At 48.0% G+C, this 18,421-nt stretch overlaps 1 protein-coding gene across 1 annotated transcript; it reads left to right on the forward strand.

Annotated features, from left to right (window-relative positions):
• The first annotated feature begins 467 nt into the window (after positions 1-467).
• NFAM1 (NFAT activating protein with ITAM motif 1) lies at positions 468-14,462 on the forward strand. The gene is made up of 6 exons (XM_068402308.1): positions 468-593; positions 2,709-3,047; positions 4,127-4,236; positions 6,831-6,929; positions 11,583-11,669; positions 14,403-14,462. Exons 1-6 carry the CDS (start codon positions 485-487, stop codon positions 14,460-14,462), a joined length of 804 nt encoding a protein of 267 aa, XP_068258409.1. The 5' UTR covers positions 468-484.
• Positions 14,463-18,421: the final 3,959 nt, after the last annotated feature.

An 18,421-nucleotide genomic window follows, 5' to 3' on the forward strand; every position in this document is an offset into this window, starting at 1 on the left:
AACAAATCCTTGCAAAATTATGGTAAAAATCCCACTGTGCCACTTTTAAGCTTGTCCACTGCTCCAGAGTCAGTTGAATGCTTCACTGAATTTGACCACACTCACCTCAAATGGCCTTGATCTGCATCAGTCACAGCACATTTTTTTCCATATTCCAGCTTTGGTCACTGTGGAAGGTGAGAAAGTTTTCTTTAAATGGATGTGATTGACAGTTTGTGGTCATCGGGAGACAAAGCTCTATGCGTTAAAGAGCTTAGGGTCTAATCTTTGGACACCCACTGGTAGGTGTAACACCATCGCAACAGTAGAGAGAAATGAACCCTGGTGCGGGGAGGAGTCTGACCAAAAAGCAGAAGAGCCTGCATCTGCCAGCAACAGCTTGCCAAAAGCAGTGGGTGTCCATCCGTCCATCCGTCCCTTCACAAACTGGAGGGGATCAACCAGATGCCTGGGTGTGGAAATACCTGACAAACCCCCATCTCTGATGCCTTTTGGATCTTTGAATCTTGTGGCTTTCTTACAGCCTTTGACCCCCCTCATGGCCTCTAATCTACAAGTCATCTTCCTGTTTCTTTGGTTTCTTCAGTGTGGAGGTAAGAAAGCGTTTTGTTATTCCTGTTTTTTACTCTCACGTTTGTTCATATTAGAGCATTTCCAGCTGCTATCTTTTGCTAATTTCCAGAGATCCCCTCTAGGAATTTGCACGCTGCTGCTATTTCTGTCTTTTAAGCATTTCAAAGCTGAGAGAGAGAAAATCCTCAAGAAAGGGGGAACATGGGAGAAGGGTTAGATAACCTAAATAAAATGGTTTGGCTTTTTCCCTGGCATGTTCTTCTCAAGCTAACAGCTCCTGGGATGCTGTAAGAAGATGGATCTCTCCTCTGTTTTGTTACAGCAGTGCTTAGCCATGTCTTGTATAGAAACCATATTCATGTGTATTCTGCCGGGTAGAGATGAGAAGGATGATTAATGATTTTAGAAAATAAGGCCCAGAAGAGACTGCTCAGGTTATCACTCCCACAGTGTCTGCAGGATTTTCCATTACCATCTTTCCATAATGTTGTATCGAGTGTACACAGGACCGTGCACTCACAACGAACGAGCATGTCCCTTAGGACTGTGCTGTATCTCGGTTGCTTTTACAACTAAGAACCTTTTTCTAGTGATGTAACCTAAGCTTGTCCTTGCTCTCGGGCTATTGTCCGTGGCTATGTCATCTGTAGAGGATTTTCCTTAATGGATGTTACTTCCCAACAGTCCTTTCTGGGCAGCGGCTGTGCCCTCCCTCCATTATTGCCCCCCACAACACTTCTCAGTGCTCGGCATTCAGCAGCACTAAGTCCGAGTTGCCTTTTCCGAAGCCGAGTCCCGCCATGCAGAGGTGATGCTGCTGTTGCGATGCAGCGTTGGTGCACGATGACAAGAAAGCGAGTCTGGCTGTGCTCTGGGACAGCTTTAATGCCTTGTTATGAGCCTGTGCGTAGATGCAGAACCCCAGGGAATCCCATCAAAAGCATGAATGGAAAAGCCTACCCATCCCCTACTTTCTCTCTCTACTTTTTTCCCCCGTTCTCTTTTCATGTCTCTGAAAGAATCCTTCATTTTGTAAGAAGACTCATGTGTAAGTTTCCAGTTCCCTTTTTTAACGACAATGACTGTTTGCACGGCCCTCCTCTTAAGTTGCTTTATGTGTAGTGTTACGTCAGCTGCCAAACAAACAGATCCAGAGACGCCTGATGGTAAACCCACATTTGGCTGGGAAGTCAAAGAGCTCCTGTACCCCAGGCTCCTAACTAGCCTGTGGTTTACTCTTAGCTTTTTTTTATTTTTTATTAAACAAAACAGGGAGTGAACTGTGGTGTGGTTCCCCACCTGTGCTTATTCACCCTCTCTTGTAACTCCTGACATCATTGTATACTGAATTGCAGTGATAGATCACTTTCAACAGCCCTGTCTGTGTAGGGAGGAAGCACATGAAGGGCATGATCTCCCCTCTCTCTGCCTGAGATACTGTCACGTATAGATACTTAAGATCTGCAGTCTTCTGCAGATAGTTCCCATATCTAGCATCGAGACTTGTGCTTTGCTGCCCGTTTGCAGCAGTGAAAGTTTGGAGTGATTAAGCTGTGCCTTATTTCTCATGGCCCTGGTGCTGGCCCCTGTGCAGAATATGCAATTTCCTTCCTCACTCGTGCTTCAGAAATACACCGTCCCGCCGATAACACCTGCCTACGTACAGCACCTTCACTGGCGCAGGGTCATCAAGTAGGCACACGTAGATGCCCCAGCAGAGGTTTGTGACTCAGGAGTTTCAGGAGATGTCCAGCTAGCGTTTGTCTTGGAAAATTGCTTTCTATTCATCCAATGTAAATATAGTCTCACACCACTGCAAAATCTGTTCACTTCCTGCTTAATTTCCTGTCTTTCTGCGTGCTGGTGTTGGTCAGAGGAGCTCACAAGGGAAAAGGGGAAGCCTGTGAATGCAACAGGCTATCGCAAATCACACGGCAATTACCTAAGAGACGTGGCAGATCACACAGGGCACATGCTCTGAATCACTCCGTTTCTGACAAGGGCCAACGCTGCGTGCTACAGGTGCGCTTCCTGATGTACGGTTGTTTTCACTGTGTGATCCTGTCTTTGGGGCAGCAGTCTTCTCCTGACTTAAAGTGATGTTGGGTGACTGCTAACAATTATTACCCTCGCAGGGGGAAATGTCGATGTACGACAGAAACCTCCAATCCAGGTTGCACTGCTCAAGGAAGGAATATCCATCCCCTGTGAAGTCATCTTCCCTTACATGCCGAAATACACCAAATTTTCGGTGTTCTATTACTGGATTAATTCACTGGGCCAGAAAACATCCATCTATACTAGGTTGGAAAACATACCCATCCCTTCTGGAGAAGAGAATAAGACTGCTACCATATCTTATTACCACCGAATCATGCCACCTGAAGGCACCTCTTCTACTGGCACATACTACTGCGAGGTCAAATGGAATGACATCCAGAAAACGGGAAAGGGAGTGTTTGTCCTTGCTAGAGGTAAGCGAACAACCAGCAAGGGAGGGCAGGTGGTTTAAAATCAGCTGGATCTGGCTATGAAAAGATGTTCTTTGCTCTTCTTTTCCTCTACCCAAACAGGCTATAAAGTCAGGTGGGAATAATACTTTATAACCAATACTTAATGCCATCAGAGCTGAATGAGCTTTACACAGGTGACCTGTGCTACTGTTCCCAATGCACAGATGGGGACATGAAAGTGCAGGAATTTATACCTGCCCTGCCACAGCCTCCTGGGAACAGCAGGCATCAAGTCAGGGTCTAACCAGGGAGCCTGGGCGCTGGGTCAGAGGGTGCTGTTAGTTGTCAGTGCCCAGGACACAGTGCGGTTTGGCCTTTAGCGGTGTGAAAGAGACAGTTGAACACACAAGGTCCATGGTTAGGGTGCTCGGCGTAATCAGATGTATAGGTTAGGTGCTTCCTGTGAGGGGCTCACAAACAGGTTAGGGGCTCACTGTAATCCCTCCCCCCTTTCCATGTGGTACAAGGGGTCGGTTGTTTCGTTAGTGCGCAGAATGGAAAGCACGGGAGAGCTTTGGGTCATGATAAGAGGAATGTTATAGAAAAGTGATAAGGACATGCATGCTGCTGACTGGCTGGATGTGCATTACTGAATGGTGGATATAAAAAACTTCTTAAAAAGTGCAAATGCAAAGATTCGTGACAAAAGAGCTTTGCTACACTGGTCAGAGGATGCCTACAGTACCCACCCTGCTAGTTTGTGTGGCCTGTGTGCTTTCTACCATCTGTCTTTCTGCCCCTATCACCAAAGACCTTTGCCAGCCTCTACTTACCACTTTTCTTGGCTCTCATAGTTGTGTCACCTCCTTCTAATCTACATGAAGTGCAGCTGCTTATATCCTGTCTCTTTTGCGTGATTCTTCAGCTGCACCCTGCTCTCTGTTCAGTCAGACTAGGTTTTGAAGGGTGTGTGCATCTGTGCCACCATATTCTGCACTGCTTCTGTATTTTAGCGCTCTCAAGGCTGTTTCCAGGGTTAAAAATGCAGTAGGATTGTAACTTCCACTCACACTGTGAATCTTTTGCCTTCTTTCTTACAGGTACAGGGTACATAGAGACCTCTTATGAGTGGGAAACCCTCATTACCCTTACCGCTCTTCTTGCTGCATTGAGCATTGCCGCAACAGCTCTGCTTCTGTGGAAAAGAAAGGCAAGTTAAAACCAAATATAAAGCAATATCTGACACCACCCATTCTAGAAATTTATTTCACCTGCTTCTAACTCTGCTGGATTGGAAGTCCCTGTGCTGAAATTTTCCATGCTGGGTGTCTGCCTCAGGTTTATTTTCTAAGTTCAGTCTTTCTGAGAAAAAAGATTACAGGAAAGACAAAACGAGTCATTGATTTGTCCATTAAAGAAATTCTGGTAATCATTTTGACTCTGGCACGCTCTGCTTTACAGCAAGGATCTGAGACAGGGCAAGAAGTCACATTAGCAGTGTGCTGGCCCTGAGAATATTCAAGGAGATGTAGCCTTGTGATGGGTCTTTGGAAAACTGCAGTTTGTGCACGCTCAGTCGTGGCTCTTGTCAATTTAGCAGCTCAGTTGTCTAAAGGAGCCCATGTGAGGCTGCCTTTCCACACCGTGCCAGTCAGACAAGTAATGTCCTGTGCACCCAAGCAAGTCTGTTGCAGCCATGGTGGCAGGAGGAGGGCAGGGCTTTCCCTGTTTCTAATCCTCTTTCAAGATGGGGGCTACTCTGGTGCAAGGGCACAACCTGATTGCAAGGAGACTGCAACTGCATTCCTGAGCCATGGCTGGGGCAGATAGAAGAAAACAATGTGCAGTGTGGAGGGATGGGGACCAGAGCCTTGGACATGTGTTTGGCAGACAAAACATTAAGAGACAGAGTGAGAGGTGAAGGTCAGGATGAGGATCCCAAAGAAGCCTGTGTGGATGTCCCAACTAATGTGAAACAAAGAGAGAGACAAAGACCTGAGGAGCAACATGCTTTAGTTGACCCTGCTTTGAGCAGAGGGGGATTGGACTAGACAATTTCCAGAGGCACCTTCCAACAGCAGTGATTCTGTGAGGCTGGAAGAAGGAGCCTCAGGAGGGAAATGGGGACTGGAATTTGGAGTGAGGAAGCACTGGAGCTTGGAGGAGGGTGTTAAAACTGGACTGGCAGGGTCTCTCAGGTGAGCAGACCAGTGGCACAAGTTGGGACCAGCTGGGTAAGGAAGTGGAAGCTGGGATGAGTAGCTGAGGGCAAAGGGGAAACTAGGAGTGGGGAAGAAAGGGCGTAGAGAGCAGAAGAAGAAAAGCCAAAAGTAGGGCTGAAAGAGAAAGATCTGGATGAGACAGGGGCCCTGTGGAGTCGTGATACTGGAATCCCTGTTGTTTGGGGAAAACCTACTGCTCCTAGTACTGCCACCCTCGAGTGTTCGAATAACATCCTCTGCGTTCTTCCAGAGATCGCAAGGCTGGCTTAAAAAAACCTGATGTCTTTTAGAACATAATTTGGGGATTGTTGTCTTCTAGGTAGAGTATCCCCCATATTTACTCTTTCAATCTGCTGTCTGCCACCATGACAGCAGACTCTTTGCACACATTTTTATGTGGAGGCTGTGCCGCTGGTACAGCCCTACGAGTCCAAGGAGCATCAGGCTTCAGCACTCACAGTCAGAGATCATGAGGTTGAAAACAGAATGGCAGCAGTTGGCAGACCTGCTAATCTCATGAGACTTACCTTGCAGGCAGTCTGACAGAGGGGGAAGGAATGTAAGTGGCAGGGTGACTAGGCTGGAGACAGGACCCCATCTCTGCTTGCCTAGACAGCGTCTCCATGGGGATGAGGAGGGAGGCTCTGTTACGACTTGCCAATTGGCATCTCGAAGTTTTGAGGTGGGCCAGCAAGTCTCAGACCTACGGGCTGTCCTTGGGGCCTGAAGAGATCGTGCAGTCATTACATTTGCCCTCCTGCAGAACACAGCCCATATTTCTCACCACAGCTTGCTCAGACCTGCTGGTTTAAAAATGTTTATCTTTAAGAGAAGCTATTTAGCATCCTCCTTAGTTACTAATGGACTGGAAAGCAGTTCATCGTTTTCATGTGATGTGAATATAATCATCCCACTTCTTTCCGAATTAGAACAGAGATACTTAGCAAAGCCTTCTGCCTTTTCTGCCTCCTCTCTTGCTTGCTGAGCAGCGCTTATCTGTGCATGAATGGAGCGTGTTCAGGGAGAACTCATCCGACACAGGAAACATTTCAGAGGAAGAGACCTTCTTCTTTCAATTCCATGCTGGACTTGCACGTTAGTGTATCATTGACGATATGTCATCATTAATGGTTGTCTGGTGCTCTTCTCTAAACTCTGTGTATTAGGAAAAGCTTCCCGGCCAAATCCTGATGAAAGTCACTGCATTTTGCCTCTCTGTAATTCCCCAGCATACTTGGAACAGGGCCCTGCTTTACCCCCTGTCTTACAGCATTGTTGTGTGTTATTAAATACTTACACCCTCTGTCCAGCTAAGTTTCAGTGGTGCAAGTGATTTCTATGCATGCACAGAGCCCAGTTCTCCTTTCCACTGCTCCCATGTCAGTCAGCAGATTCCTCCATTTTACCCTGTAGTGAGGAAAGGGACCAGCCCATGTTGTGCAGAGAATGCCAGCACTCTTTGCTGTGGAAGCACTCAGGGGGCGTGCAAGCAGCTGACTTTGACATGACATTGGCGTTTACTTCATCTTTGGGGGGATGTTGTTTTCCCCAAATGTGTCAATTGGCGTCTTGTCCTCAGCAGGCGTTGTGCCCTAGAAGGAACCAGATAAATATCCTGAGACAGAGGGTAGAAACGCAGCCCCCTTCAGCCAGTCCACCACCACCACCTCCTGTCTATGACGTGAGTACCAGAATCACCCTCCATCCCTTCTGTCCGCATCATGGTACAACCTTTCCTTTCCCTGACCTGCCATGGTACAGATAGTGCCAGTATCATGATGTGAAACATAAGCAATACCTGTATACCAGCCTGGTACTGGTGACCTTGCTCCTGTGCTCTGCCCCACTTAGCTCCTCTCAGGACTGTGCATGTTGTGTGTCTCCATCCTGGTACCACTTGTGGCCTCCACGGTGCCAAAGCCTTGCACCATGCCCTACTGGGCAGCACCCTTCCCTCTGCCAGCAGCATGGCAGCACAGAGCAGCAAGCGTGGGGCCAGAGAGGGTTCCTGGTGGTAGAGCTAGAAGGGTCTTCACAAGTCAGGCAGGGAGAGGGGATCTCAGCCCCACTTTGTACTGTCGAATGTCTCAAGGACATGCCCTTCCCAGCTGGAGAATGATGGCTCAGGAAAGGGGCAGAGAGAAGTCCTCCTCCCAACAACCCCAGCTGTTTAGAGCTCCTGCTGTGATGATATCTTCACCAGTGTCAGTGTCACAGACCACTGCAGTCCTGAGCAGGCTGAATAGCTCTCAGGGGAAAAGGGCAGGAAGAAAGTGAAGGGAGTCTCTCTTTTGGAGCATTTCCCTTTTCATTGCATAGGATCTCCTTTTTCCATTCCCCAAACCGGGGAACACTGACTGCTCCCACTCCCTGAGCCCAGTAGCAGCAGCATCATAGGTAATAGGATTGGAGCAGCTCTCCTGGAATGTCAGGCCCAGACCTCAGTTACCTCAAGTAAACAGGACCCCTAATACCGTTTACAACCCATCCAGCTCAATTTAAAATGGATTCCTTTTTCTCCTTTTACTCCCATGCGAGGGCTGCTCCACTAAGAAGGGAAGGGGTTTTTTTCCCCCATGATCTGTGGGACAAACGAGGAGGAATAAAATGAAAGTGAATAGAGAAGGATGTTGCTTGAATATTAGGAAACCTTTCTAACTGCGAGGTCTATAAGGGCTGGAAAAGTCTCTTCGAGGAAAACCTGTAAGCTCTGCTGCATTAATCATTTAAACTAAACAAAACAAAGCTGTGGAGGATGTACTACAGAGAGGAGCAAAGCTCTGCCAAGGAGGCAGGAGACTGATGGTGCAGATACGAAAAAGAGGATGGGCCTGATCCCTTCTCATTCTCACTTCACAGGTGGGAGGGCACCATTTTGTGTCCCTTTCATTTTTGGAGTAGAGGTTTAAAAGAAAGCACTATATGTTGTATGTGATACGTTTATTGTGGGCAAAAGGCAATGCTTTGGGTAAAAGAGGTTGCAGGCTATAAATGTTTTCATTTGTATCAAGTAATTTCTTTTTAATTCAGGCTTATAAAAATCTGAATGGGTAGTTTCCTGCTGAAGTGGATGATTTCTGCAAGGAGACAAAAAAATCAAATCCATTTCTCGCTCAGTCGGCCTCGTCATGCATCCTTAGCTCCATCTTAATTACATGTTTCATCATGTTGTTCTGTTCAGGAGGCCCCACTAAGGCTAATACAGCAAGCCAGCAGAGCCAGCCTTAGGCACAGGCAGTCCCAGGAGCTGGCTGAGCCCCTGTGCTTGCCAGAGCCCTATGGACCTGGCCCAGCCAGCCCTCCCCCGAAGCCCCTTCACCACACGCCAGCTGTGTGGGGCTCTTAGCCAGCCCAGTGTGCAGGGCAGGTGGCTCAGCCCTCTTTGGCAGAGCTGCAAGCAGCCTCGGACCATCTCCTGTGTGCTGGGGGGTACGAGCCCACCCGCTGGAGGTTACTTTATCGTGGAGCAGCTGCTGTGGGGTGACTCATTCAGGCATGAAGCAGCAGCTCCCACCGCAGACATGGCACGTGGTGGGAGCAGGGCTGCGAGGTGAAGAGGGGGGGAACATGGGGCTGCGAGGTGTAACAAGGACGTTAATGGGGGAGAGAGGGCAAGAGCCCTGGGATGGGGACCCTGTGTTGGATGGGCCCTCAGGACAGCTGAGGGGAGTGGAAAGTCAACAAACCTTATTTCCTTTGAAAGATGACTCTGCTGCCCCACTGCTAAATTTTTTTGGCTCTCTGCATGGTGTAACCCAGCCCTGCAAACTGCATTTGAAATTAGGAGTGTTGTGAAAACCCATTGGTGTTAAACTGGGTGTTGAACACTTAGTGCTTAATTCATGGGGAAGGCAGAAATCTGTGGTCAGGATTGGGGTAAGCTAAGGCAAGGAAAAGGGAAGAACAAGTGAAAAGTGACTCCAAGTGATTAGATAAAGAAGGAGGTCAGAGATTAGGGGATGGGACAGGAGGCCAGCATGTGTCAGGTGTGCTGTCTGTGGGGGAAAGCAGGAGGTCAGAGTCTGGAAAAGTCAGGTCAGGGAATCACAATGTCCTTGCAGGCCTGGAGCTGGGAGCAGGAACAGCAGGAGGCAGCACTGGACATCAAAGTAAGGGCTTGGAACTGGCTGGTGTGGCTCATTAAATGCTCTGTGCTATCCTACACCGCAGCAAGGCTCACCCCTGGTGTGGGAAAGGTCCCAGCACACCTTCTTCAAAGCCGTCCTGCTGAACATCCCCAGGAGCAAGTGCCTTCCCCACTGGCTCTTCTGGGTGCCACTGTTTACCTCGTGGTCCCTGGGGGTGGGTGAACGCAGTGAAAAGCAGCAGGTAGCAAAAAGCCCTGGTAATAAAGGAGGCAGCTGGGCACCCACTTTGTTCCCACTACACTACCAGGTGTTCTGAGACCTGTTTGTCCTCCTGCAGCCCTGGAGCAGCTCTACCTCACTGCACTGCCCAGACCCAAACCTCTATTTTCCTCTGTCTTAGCTGCCTAGTTAACGAGCAGCTTGGAAATAACAATACGAGGGACTCGCTTCATCCACTTTACACTTCAAACAAGCTTTTTTGAGCAGCAAACAGAACTCCTGTGGTGCAGGCAGGTTCCAGAACACGGGAGCTTTTCCCAGTGCAAGGGAGACAAGGAGGCTGCTCGGGGATGGGAAGGCATCTGCCAGCAGGGAGGAGAGAGGACTGTGTGCCTCTGCTGTGACAGTAGCAGGTGGTCAGTGACCAAGTAAAAGTAATTAATTTGCAAATGGCAGTTGGAGACACTGTCTTTCCAACTGGCCAGCGAAGGACCAGCATTGTCAGCAGCCTCCATGGGAAGAGGGCTTGTGGAGGGAGGGAATCTTTTTTGGAGGTTAAACACCAAAAGGGTCCTTCTTGCTTGTGAGTGGCTTCAGACTAGAGCAGTGAAAGACGCTGCCTGTCCTGCCAAGAGGACACGGAGCCAGGCTGCTGGGAGCACGTGGGACGAGGTCCTTACTGCGAGCACCGCAAAGAGAAAATGAAAATGAGGACGGGGAAATAGGATTTTCTGTGTGCGCATGTGCACATGCTGATAGTTGGGAATGTCTGCTGTAGGCAAGCGGGTTGGTGGGAGTGGGAAGCAAACAGGTGAAATAATTTGTTCCCAGAGGAGGAGTGGGAACAGGAGGGCTGTGTGGTGCTCCATTCACTGTGGCCTCCTCCTGTCTGAGTGCCTGTTTGTTCCAAGCCCTGCTTCCAAATGTTGCTCCTCTTATCATCTGGTCCGGTTCAAACCACTGTCCTGCTGGCCATGATCCCGAAAGATGCCGAGCGTTTGCAACTCCAGATGAAATAATGGGGGTTCAGGTGATTGGCAGCCCCAGAATCAAGCCCGCATGTTTTGCTTGTCCTCCTCACTGGGTTGCAGGGCGCCTCGCTCCCTTTGCAGTCTCTCCACTAATACCATCTGCCCCTCTTGCGGCTGGAGCTCCTCCCATCTTCCTGTTGCCAGAGAAACAGCCACCTTGGCAACCTGCTGTCATCCTTGAAGCACACATGGAAAAGTCCTCTGATTGTTATGTTTGATCCTTCAGGCAGATCTGGAACATCACTCAAACTGACACGCATCTCCCGTGACACGATTACCTGGGGGACCAGCTGGTGCATACGCCTGTAGGGCGTGTGTGTGTTTCTCTGTGTAGCTGTGTGGAGACCACAGATATGTTTGAGGGCCTGGGAGTGTATTGATTTTTTTTTTTATTATTCTTTGCTCACTCTAAGAAGAAAGGTGAATCCTGGCTTGGAAAAAAACCTGAACAACAAATAGAAATCATGCTTGATGTAGGGTTTCCCATTTTGGATAGCCCCTGTGCTTCAGGACCTTCAGCCTCGCCTCTCTTCTCACCCTTGTGTGCCCAGAGTAACCTTGAGCAAGAGCTTGAGGGTGTCAGTCACCTAAACAGTCCTGGGCAATGCAGAGCACTGCCCGTTACCTGTGGTCCCCATGGTGCACAATACCCTTTCATGTGGCAGAGGCGTCTTTATTCTGCATTCTGGGACAATTTGGAGCAGAGGGAGGCAGAGCATTGGCATTGTTCTCCAATGCCTTACACAGGGTAGGTAGCATCAAAGCCAGTCTCTGTGAGCCTGAAAAAGGAAGATCATGCAGCTGCATTGTAAAGATTTCAGGGGAAAAGTATTTTCTTTATGCCCAAGTTCAGGTCAGGAACTTCAAAATTTTGGACATGGCAAGGGTTCCTAAAAAATGTCAGGCATGAGATTGGGAACAACACAGTGGGCAATTAGTTGTCTTAAACCTAAGTAATTTATTTGACCCTTACTCTCTTCTCTCTTCCCTGTGCAGTGCCTGGATTTACACCAAGTTGATGTTTATTCTGTCCTCGAGGACAACACAAACAACATGTCACCCAGAAATTGTCCTCCAGGGAAGGTAAGGTCTGAGGCCCTGTTCTTGGAGAGTTCCCTTATGCACGAGGCACATGGGGCAAGAAAACCCAGAGAACTGTCATGGCCCTAGCAGGCAGAAAGTGTGTCTGCTCTTTCCCCGCTTCCAGTCCCACCGAAAGGGGGAAACAGGACGTGGTATCCACTTGCCAGCTGGGCTGCACATGTAGCCTGTCTTCCTCTTCCGGCAGAACCCTTGCTGCTGCAATGCTACCAGTTCTGGCAGTCCTGGTTTCATGCAGATGCTTTGCTGTATGACGTACCCCGAAAGGCATTGAGGGGTTTGGCGTTGCTGCTGCCTCTGAACAAGATGGACATTCATGGCGAGTTGGCCAGATGCTGTACCTCAGTGTTGCCCTTTCCAGATTATTTAGGCTGCTGAGAAGTCCTCCCACGTAGAGGAATCTGCGCACTGGGGGCAGACCCTGGGCACAGCTTTACTCTCACTGGCATTAAGCACCTGAGAGCCATTTCATGGTAGTGGAAGCTAAGATGGTCTGAACAAAGGCTGGGCTGATACAGTCTCTGTCAGCTCTGGGGCTCAGGAAAAGGCAGTGTGGGTGCGTTTTGGGCTTGGATCTTCTTGCTGGGCTGGGAGTTTTGAGTTAGAGACAAGGAACTAAATCCACTCATAGTGAAAGTAGCTGCAACTCGGAATATGCAGGTGCAGATCAGTTGTGGGGGCCACATGAAGCAGACCAGAGGCCCACACAGACCTCTACCCTGCCTTTGGCAGGCATCAGCTGTTTCATAGGGACAAACTTGCATCAGGCACCCCAGGGAATGTTTCCTTCCTGTCCTTGGAACTTTGTTGTTCTTTTCCCCTCCAGACCTCTTATCTGCTTAAGAAATATATTCGCTCTTCTAACATTGGAAAATGTTCCTGAAAATGTGTCCTGTTTCCTTCCACTGATGTCCTGTTGGGGAGAGTTTCCCAGGTTGGCTATGTAGTGTGGAGCATGGTGCCAGCTTCAGTTGGCACCATCCCTCTGTTTCATGAAGGACAGTATTTTCCAGCGTCTGAGGCATTTTCACAACTCCCACCTTTTAGAAAAAGGTGGTCTAAAATCAAGCGGCCTCCTCTGTGTCAGAGCTACGTACCATGTATTCTGCTCCCAAGGCCACTGGCCTCCTGCAGTTACTGCTGTAGCATTAGTGTTTGGTGGTAGCAAAGGCAGTGGCAGGTATCTGATTACTGAGGGGAAGGATGGGTTGTTTTATTTAGGCTGTCTTATACCCCAGTGCATCATATGCACTGGAAAAGACAGCATTCCTGGTTTTGTATTCCTGCTGCAATTTGAATTAGTTGGATAGGGAGAACAGTAGGTCCTGATCCCTCTTCCCTGTCCTGTTTATTCTTCTTATATGTATAACTTTGTCACCTGCCCTCTCCTGAATGAGTCAGTCTGGATGATGAGATGCAGTGTGTGTAGGTTTTTTTCCCTACTGTGGAGCTGTCTGGGCTGTGCTGAATTGCTTGTGTGTGGTCCACACCACTCAACCGCTGCTTTGGGGGGCAGTGGGTCTGTAAAACAGAGCAGGAGCAAAGCAACAGAGCAAGAGCAAAGGAGCATCTCTGTGTAAGCAGATCTGGTGCTGGTAGTCTCAGCCAGGGTGGGTAAAGGTCAAAGCAGAAATGGGAGAAACAAAGGAGAAGAAAGCAAAGAGAAGGGATAGGATGAGCTCTCACACCAAGAGCAGACTCCACTGAGTGTCCTCAGTTCTTGTGCTGATCAGAAGAAAGGGAAGTGAGAGTGGCAGGGCCCCGTGATCTCTGCCCAGGAGAATTTGACTGCACTTTCCACTACTGTTGGAAGCACCTTGATCCACTCCTCTCTCAGTCATCCTGGACTGTGACCACCTGGGACACTCGTCCTCCAGCTGACTGTGCCAGAATATAATAGGGTGTTTTCCCTAAGAGCGAGCTTTAGGGGCCAGTGGGTTTGGCCAGCGGGTTTGGCCAGCGAGTGGGAGCTGGGATTGCTGAACGGTGGCCAACTCTGCTGCGGAGGGTCCTGGCCAGCCCTTGCTGCGGGATGCTGTGCATAGAGGGGGAGCTGTAAAGGGAAGCAGGGCAGACAGCCCCTGAAACGAGAGCGTTCGCACGCTGTCGCGCTGGACTGTCAGCCAGCTTGGATAGCGAGGGGTTAATCCCACATGCGTTGGAGGCGCCTGCACTCAGCACTACTGTAAAACATTTCCCTTCGGTGGTGGCAACAGAGAAAATGCTAGTGTAGGTAGGGCTTCATTCACCCAGTGGCATTTCAGCTACTTGCTGTGTAACCTTGCTTACAGCAGGCCTGTGCCACACAGCGCTTAAAATATCAGTCTGTCAGCGCCTTGTCTACACAAGGAACGGTTGTGAGGAATAGACTCAACTGTTGAAGAAACAGGATTGAGGAGGTCAGGGAATTCCTCCTTCACAGAATCCAAAGTGATTTATTTTTTTACCAAGTCCAATTTTCCCTCCCCTCCCTGTCTGACAGCTTTTTGGGGGAAGAGTGACAAGTAAAGGAGGCATCCTTTATCCCTTGGGCTGGATTAGTCACGTTTGTCTCTGGCAGAGCAACATTTCTCACTGTAGCGGCTTCCGTTTCAGCAGATCACTTATAGCCATTTCTAACAGAACAAACGTCAGTGTCTGCTTATTAAGAATTAATTCATCTTCTTTTGAATAATTTTCCTCCATTTCTTTTTTCCTCTTTTCATCATTCTGCAGACACCTAAGAAGCAAGCAACTCTGGAAGAATCCTCTGATACATTGTATGAGAATATCTAACAGGGAAAATCTAACCCTCTGTGCACCAGACATCTTTCTGTACGGCAGAACTACTCTCTGACATCCATCCCCAGTTCTCTGCAGAGATTCACAGCGACTTCAGGGCACAACCACGAGGGACTTGTGAACCCCTGGCTCCTTCTAAACTGCCCTTCATTAACAACAGAATGCAGCTGTTCAAATCCCACTGGCGCTCAGTCTGCATTGATGCACCAAAGCTATTTTGCAGCAAAGCCGTTTGATGCAAAAGAAGAGCTGCTTTTGTCAAGCACTCCCACGTATCTTAGAAATGGTGCAGATGGGATCTGTGCAGGTTTCTCTCACCTGGCCTGGCTGAAATACTTAAATCTCGATCCTCTGTAAATGACAGGACAATGCAGAGACCTCCCTGCTTGCTGGCTTGATCTTCCAATCCTGACCTGCAGCAGTCCAGCTGCTCCTGTGCCTACGGCTTTCCTGACACGGCCATCAGGCCCTCATGCATAGTTTAACTGAGATCCAAGCATCCACCTGCCCGTTTTTCCTTTCTCAGGAACCCCACAGTGAAACACACTTTCTCATAATCTGCTAATCCCATCAAGTAGTCACCGATGCCTGCTGTGACAGTACTCAGCCGACTCAAATCAGTGCCTCTGAGTAAATGCTTTCCCTTCAGCAATATCAGCAGTATACGGTGAGAACTGGAAGCATGGACAGAGATGAAGATGGAGAAAAGGAAAACAGGGAAATATCTCAGTGGCAATGCCCTTTCCAGAAGAAGGAAGAGGAACAAGGAGGTGGAAACCCGATGAAACTCCCTTGCTGGGTCTGCGTATGCCAAGCAGGTCCAGGGCCAGGTTCCAGCTCAGAGAAGTTCAAGCCGAGCTCCCCAGTTTCCTGTTCTTCTTGGCAATGGGCATTGTTACCGCTTGGGATTTTGAGCCTCTGTGGGAGCAGGCATGGTAACTCTGCTCCACCAAAACCAATAGGTTTGCCTTTGTTTCAGCTGGCCAGTAATTCTCAACAAGGGTATAAGGCTCCTTTACTCCTGCCCCACACGTTATTTGGCCAGATAGGCCAGTTCTGAAACTTAGAACGACTGGAGGGAGGAGGGAGGCCCAAGAGGTGAATTTTCTATCCAACCTCTTCTGTCTCTCCTATCAGTTGGAACTTGCCTACCATTTGTGCTGATGCATATTCTAGTTCTGATAGGGAAGAGGTTACATTAAATATCCATATAACATGATCAAACCAGTGGATCAAAAAGCTGAGGCTGTTTTATCTCAGATTAAAAAACAACAACAAAATAACAACCAAACAAAACCAACCCAAAATAAGAATATGCAGCATAACTTCAGAGGAATCATAGAAGCCTCTTTAAAGAAGATCAAATTAAAATGGAGCTCCAGGGTCATAGGACCCTCTCTAGTTGAAGATAATGTTGCTATGCATCAGAGGTAGAGGCTACGGAAAATGTCTCCGGGGCCTTCAGCCTTCCTATACTATGTTTAAAGAGATAATCTGCTTATTGCTTTGCTCTTTTTATTAGAAGAGATTTCAAACATGCAATTTGGACTTTCTTTAACCACAGGAAAATGCTTTTCCTCTTCCCAGTGTTGAGGAATTCATTTCAGAAAGAGCAATGACTAGACAGCATGGCTTATTAGACCCGTTTTCCGTTTGTTAAGTGATCGCAACAATTATAAATAAATATTTTTTAAGTCAACAATTCTAGTGTTTACTAATATGACCAGAAAACGTTTGTGTTCACAGAAGAATTTACAGAGGATTGTACAGGTATAACAATTCCTTTCCTTAACAATTTTGAAGAAATGATGGGATGAATTATAAATATGTTGCACTATGGCAATAAAATATTCAGCAGAAGCTGGCGGGTAGATGAAAAGTGAAAACTTTCAAAATAATGCTGCTTAGTTTTTGTGTTTTGCTTTTTAAATTTTATACGTGCTAAAAATACTGGGTGCTGCTGGAAATTTCCTGTCAAGGATCTCACTTTGCAGTGAATCAATTTGTCTTGTCTTTCTGTTACCTTTTTAAATAGTGTGTTTCTTCCATTTATGCCTGAACAATTCTATACATTAAATAGCTGAAGCTGTTTAAAATGGAACATGAGAGGAAGCACGGTATTTGGAGTAGAAAAGGCTATTCTAGAACAGTCAGTGCTAAAGTACTGGAAGAATCACCCAGGGTTCTGATCAATTAAGTGAAAAAGTAAAAATTTCCAAGAAGCCCTGGCAAGTCTGGGGATTTGGGCTGTGCGCCCAAGCTTGCCGAAGTTGGGGGGAATCGCTGTGTATCAGTGGGTTTTGGATTGGCCCTGCCAGGGTGAATGGCTGCTGCACGAGAAAAAGGAAGTTTTGAAGTTACATAGACACAAGATAATATCACTTCTTTAGCATCGTGCGCCGCAGTAGTGTCAAGGTGTGTGAGAGAGAAAGGTATAAAGCAGAAGACTGTGAGAAAGGGATGTTTTTAAATGGTACGGAGTTTTCCAAGGAGGCATGAGGAAATGCCTTCAGGCACAGGTAGGAGAGACTAGGAAATATAACTTATATAATATTGGTATAGCTACTTCGTAGCAGGGATTTCTTTGGGAAAAAGGCAGTCATTTGGTCTCTTTGTCCTACCTGGCTGTATGGCCTATGAGAATAGATGCAGAAAATGAGTATTACTAGCAAGAGGAAAGGAGTTCATTTTTAACTGTTGAGCAATTAAAAAAAAAGAGAAATTAAGGATCGGCTCCCATGGCTCCACCAAGTTGTGAAGTGATGACTGAGTTGTTGTGTTGACTTTACATGTTTTGCTTCAAAATGAATGTTGAGAATGGATTCCTCTTTAAAACTGCATCCCTAAGGGTGACAGCTCCACTTGCTTCACACAGTATGATGCTCTTATGCATAGAGCACGCTCTCAGGTTATGGTGGTGTAATCTTTGATTCCCAGGTGTTGAATTATCCCTTTGTATTGACAGGATTTCAGGGAAGTGGAGACCCATAATCAAAGTAAGGAGTGGTGCGAGGTGGAAATGCGCTGCTTGCCATCTTCTAAAGGAGGTGCTGTATTAGCTCTAGGATCCTTTGCCCTCTCCACCAGGCGTGAGCCTTTGGCCCTGAGAGATGCAGTCTCTCACCATGATCATCTCACCATGTTGTCTTAGCTGGTATTGCTGCAAAGGGTGTTGGTGACACTGAGGTCATCTAGTCCCTTTAAAGCAACCCCTTTGCAATGCTTTACAGCAAATCCTATTTTGAGAAGGCAAAAAACTGGGTGCGCTTGAGTGGTTCGTTGTTTTTTTTGTTTCATCCTTTTCTGCAAAGAAGCTTTTGCACAGGTACTGTTCTGTTTTACGAAACAGGCCAACTTTATCTTGCCTTTATCTGTAGACAAGAAAGACCCTGTTGTGGTGGATAATGATAATGAAACGTATGTCCAAAGTGTAGGCCAAAGTGTTCTCCTTCATCGCTTCTGTCTTCTCCTCTTTTTCCTTCTTGGGGTGTCACTACGGTTCATCATCTGTATGGCAATAGTGTCTAAAGACCCAGCTAGGGCTGGGTCTTTATCAAGGGAGGTGCTTGACTGAACAGCAGCCAAATGAGATGATGGTTATTACTGCTCTGGTTTGCACTGCCATTCCAACCAGCTGTGCCCTAAGGGTGTGCGGCTCTGGGCCGAGGGCAGGGGTCTCTTCTTCCTGCTGGGCTGTCTCTTGGCGTTTCTTCAGCCCTTGGCCATGCAATACTGTGACCCTGTGAGACAGGGATTTAGGGAAGGCGGTGAGTGAAGCCACCAGATGGTGCCCTAGGTCCTCTCTGCTTCCTTTCATGTCCCCTGCCTGCCCACACCCCCCTGCTAGCTCCTCTGGTAGCCCCCAGACCACAAATGCCCAGGGGTGGGCACCTACAGCCATGCAGAACATCCCCAGCCATGACTGTTTTCTGCCCCTGGGGTCGGTACCTCTG

Source organism: Nyctibius grandis, chromosome 5 (genome assembly GCF_013368605.1).
Source record: "Nyctibius grandis isolate bNycGra1 chromosome 5, bNycGra1.pri, whole genome shotgun sequence".
NCBI classification, from domain to species: Eukaryota; Metazoa; Chordata; class Aves; order Nyctibiiformes; family Nyctibiidae; genus Nyctibius; species Nyctibius grandis.

What these genes read in the sequence shown, in the direction of transcription:
- NFAM1 (XM_068402308.1), top strand. Translation starts at nt 485, where the DNA reads ATGCCTTTTGGATCTTTGAATCTTGTGGCTTTCTTACAGCCTTTGACC. An exon ending in CACCACCTCCTGTCTATGAC is followed by an intron (nt 6,930 to 11,582) that starts GTGAGTACCAGA and finishes TTCCCTGTGCAG; the next exon opens with TGCCTGGATTTACACCAAGT. An exon ending in GAAATTGTCCTCCAGGGAAG is followed by an intron (nt 11,670 to 14,402) that starts GTAAGGTCTGAG and finishes ATCATTCTGCAG; the next exon opens with ACACCTAAGAAGCAAGCAAC.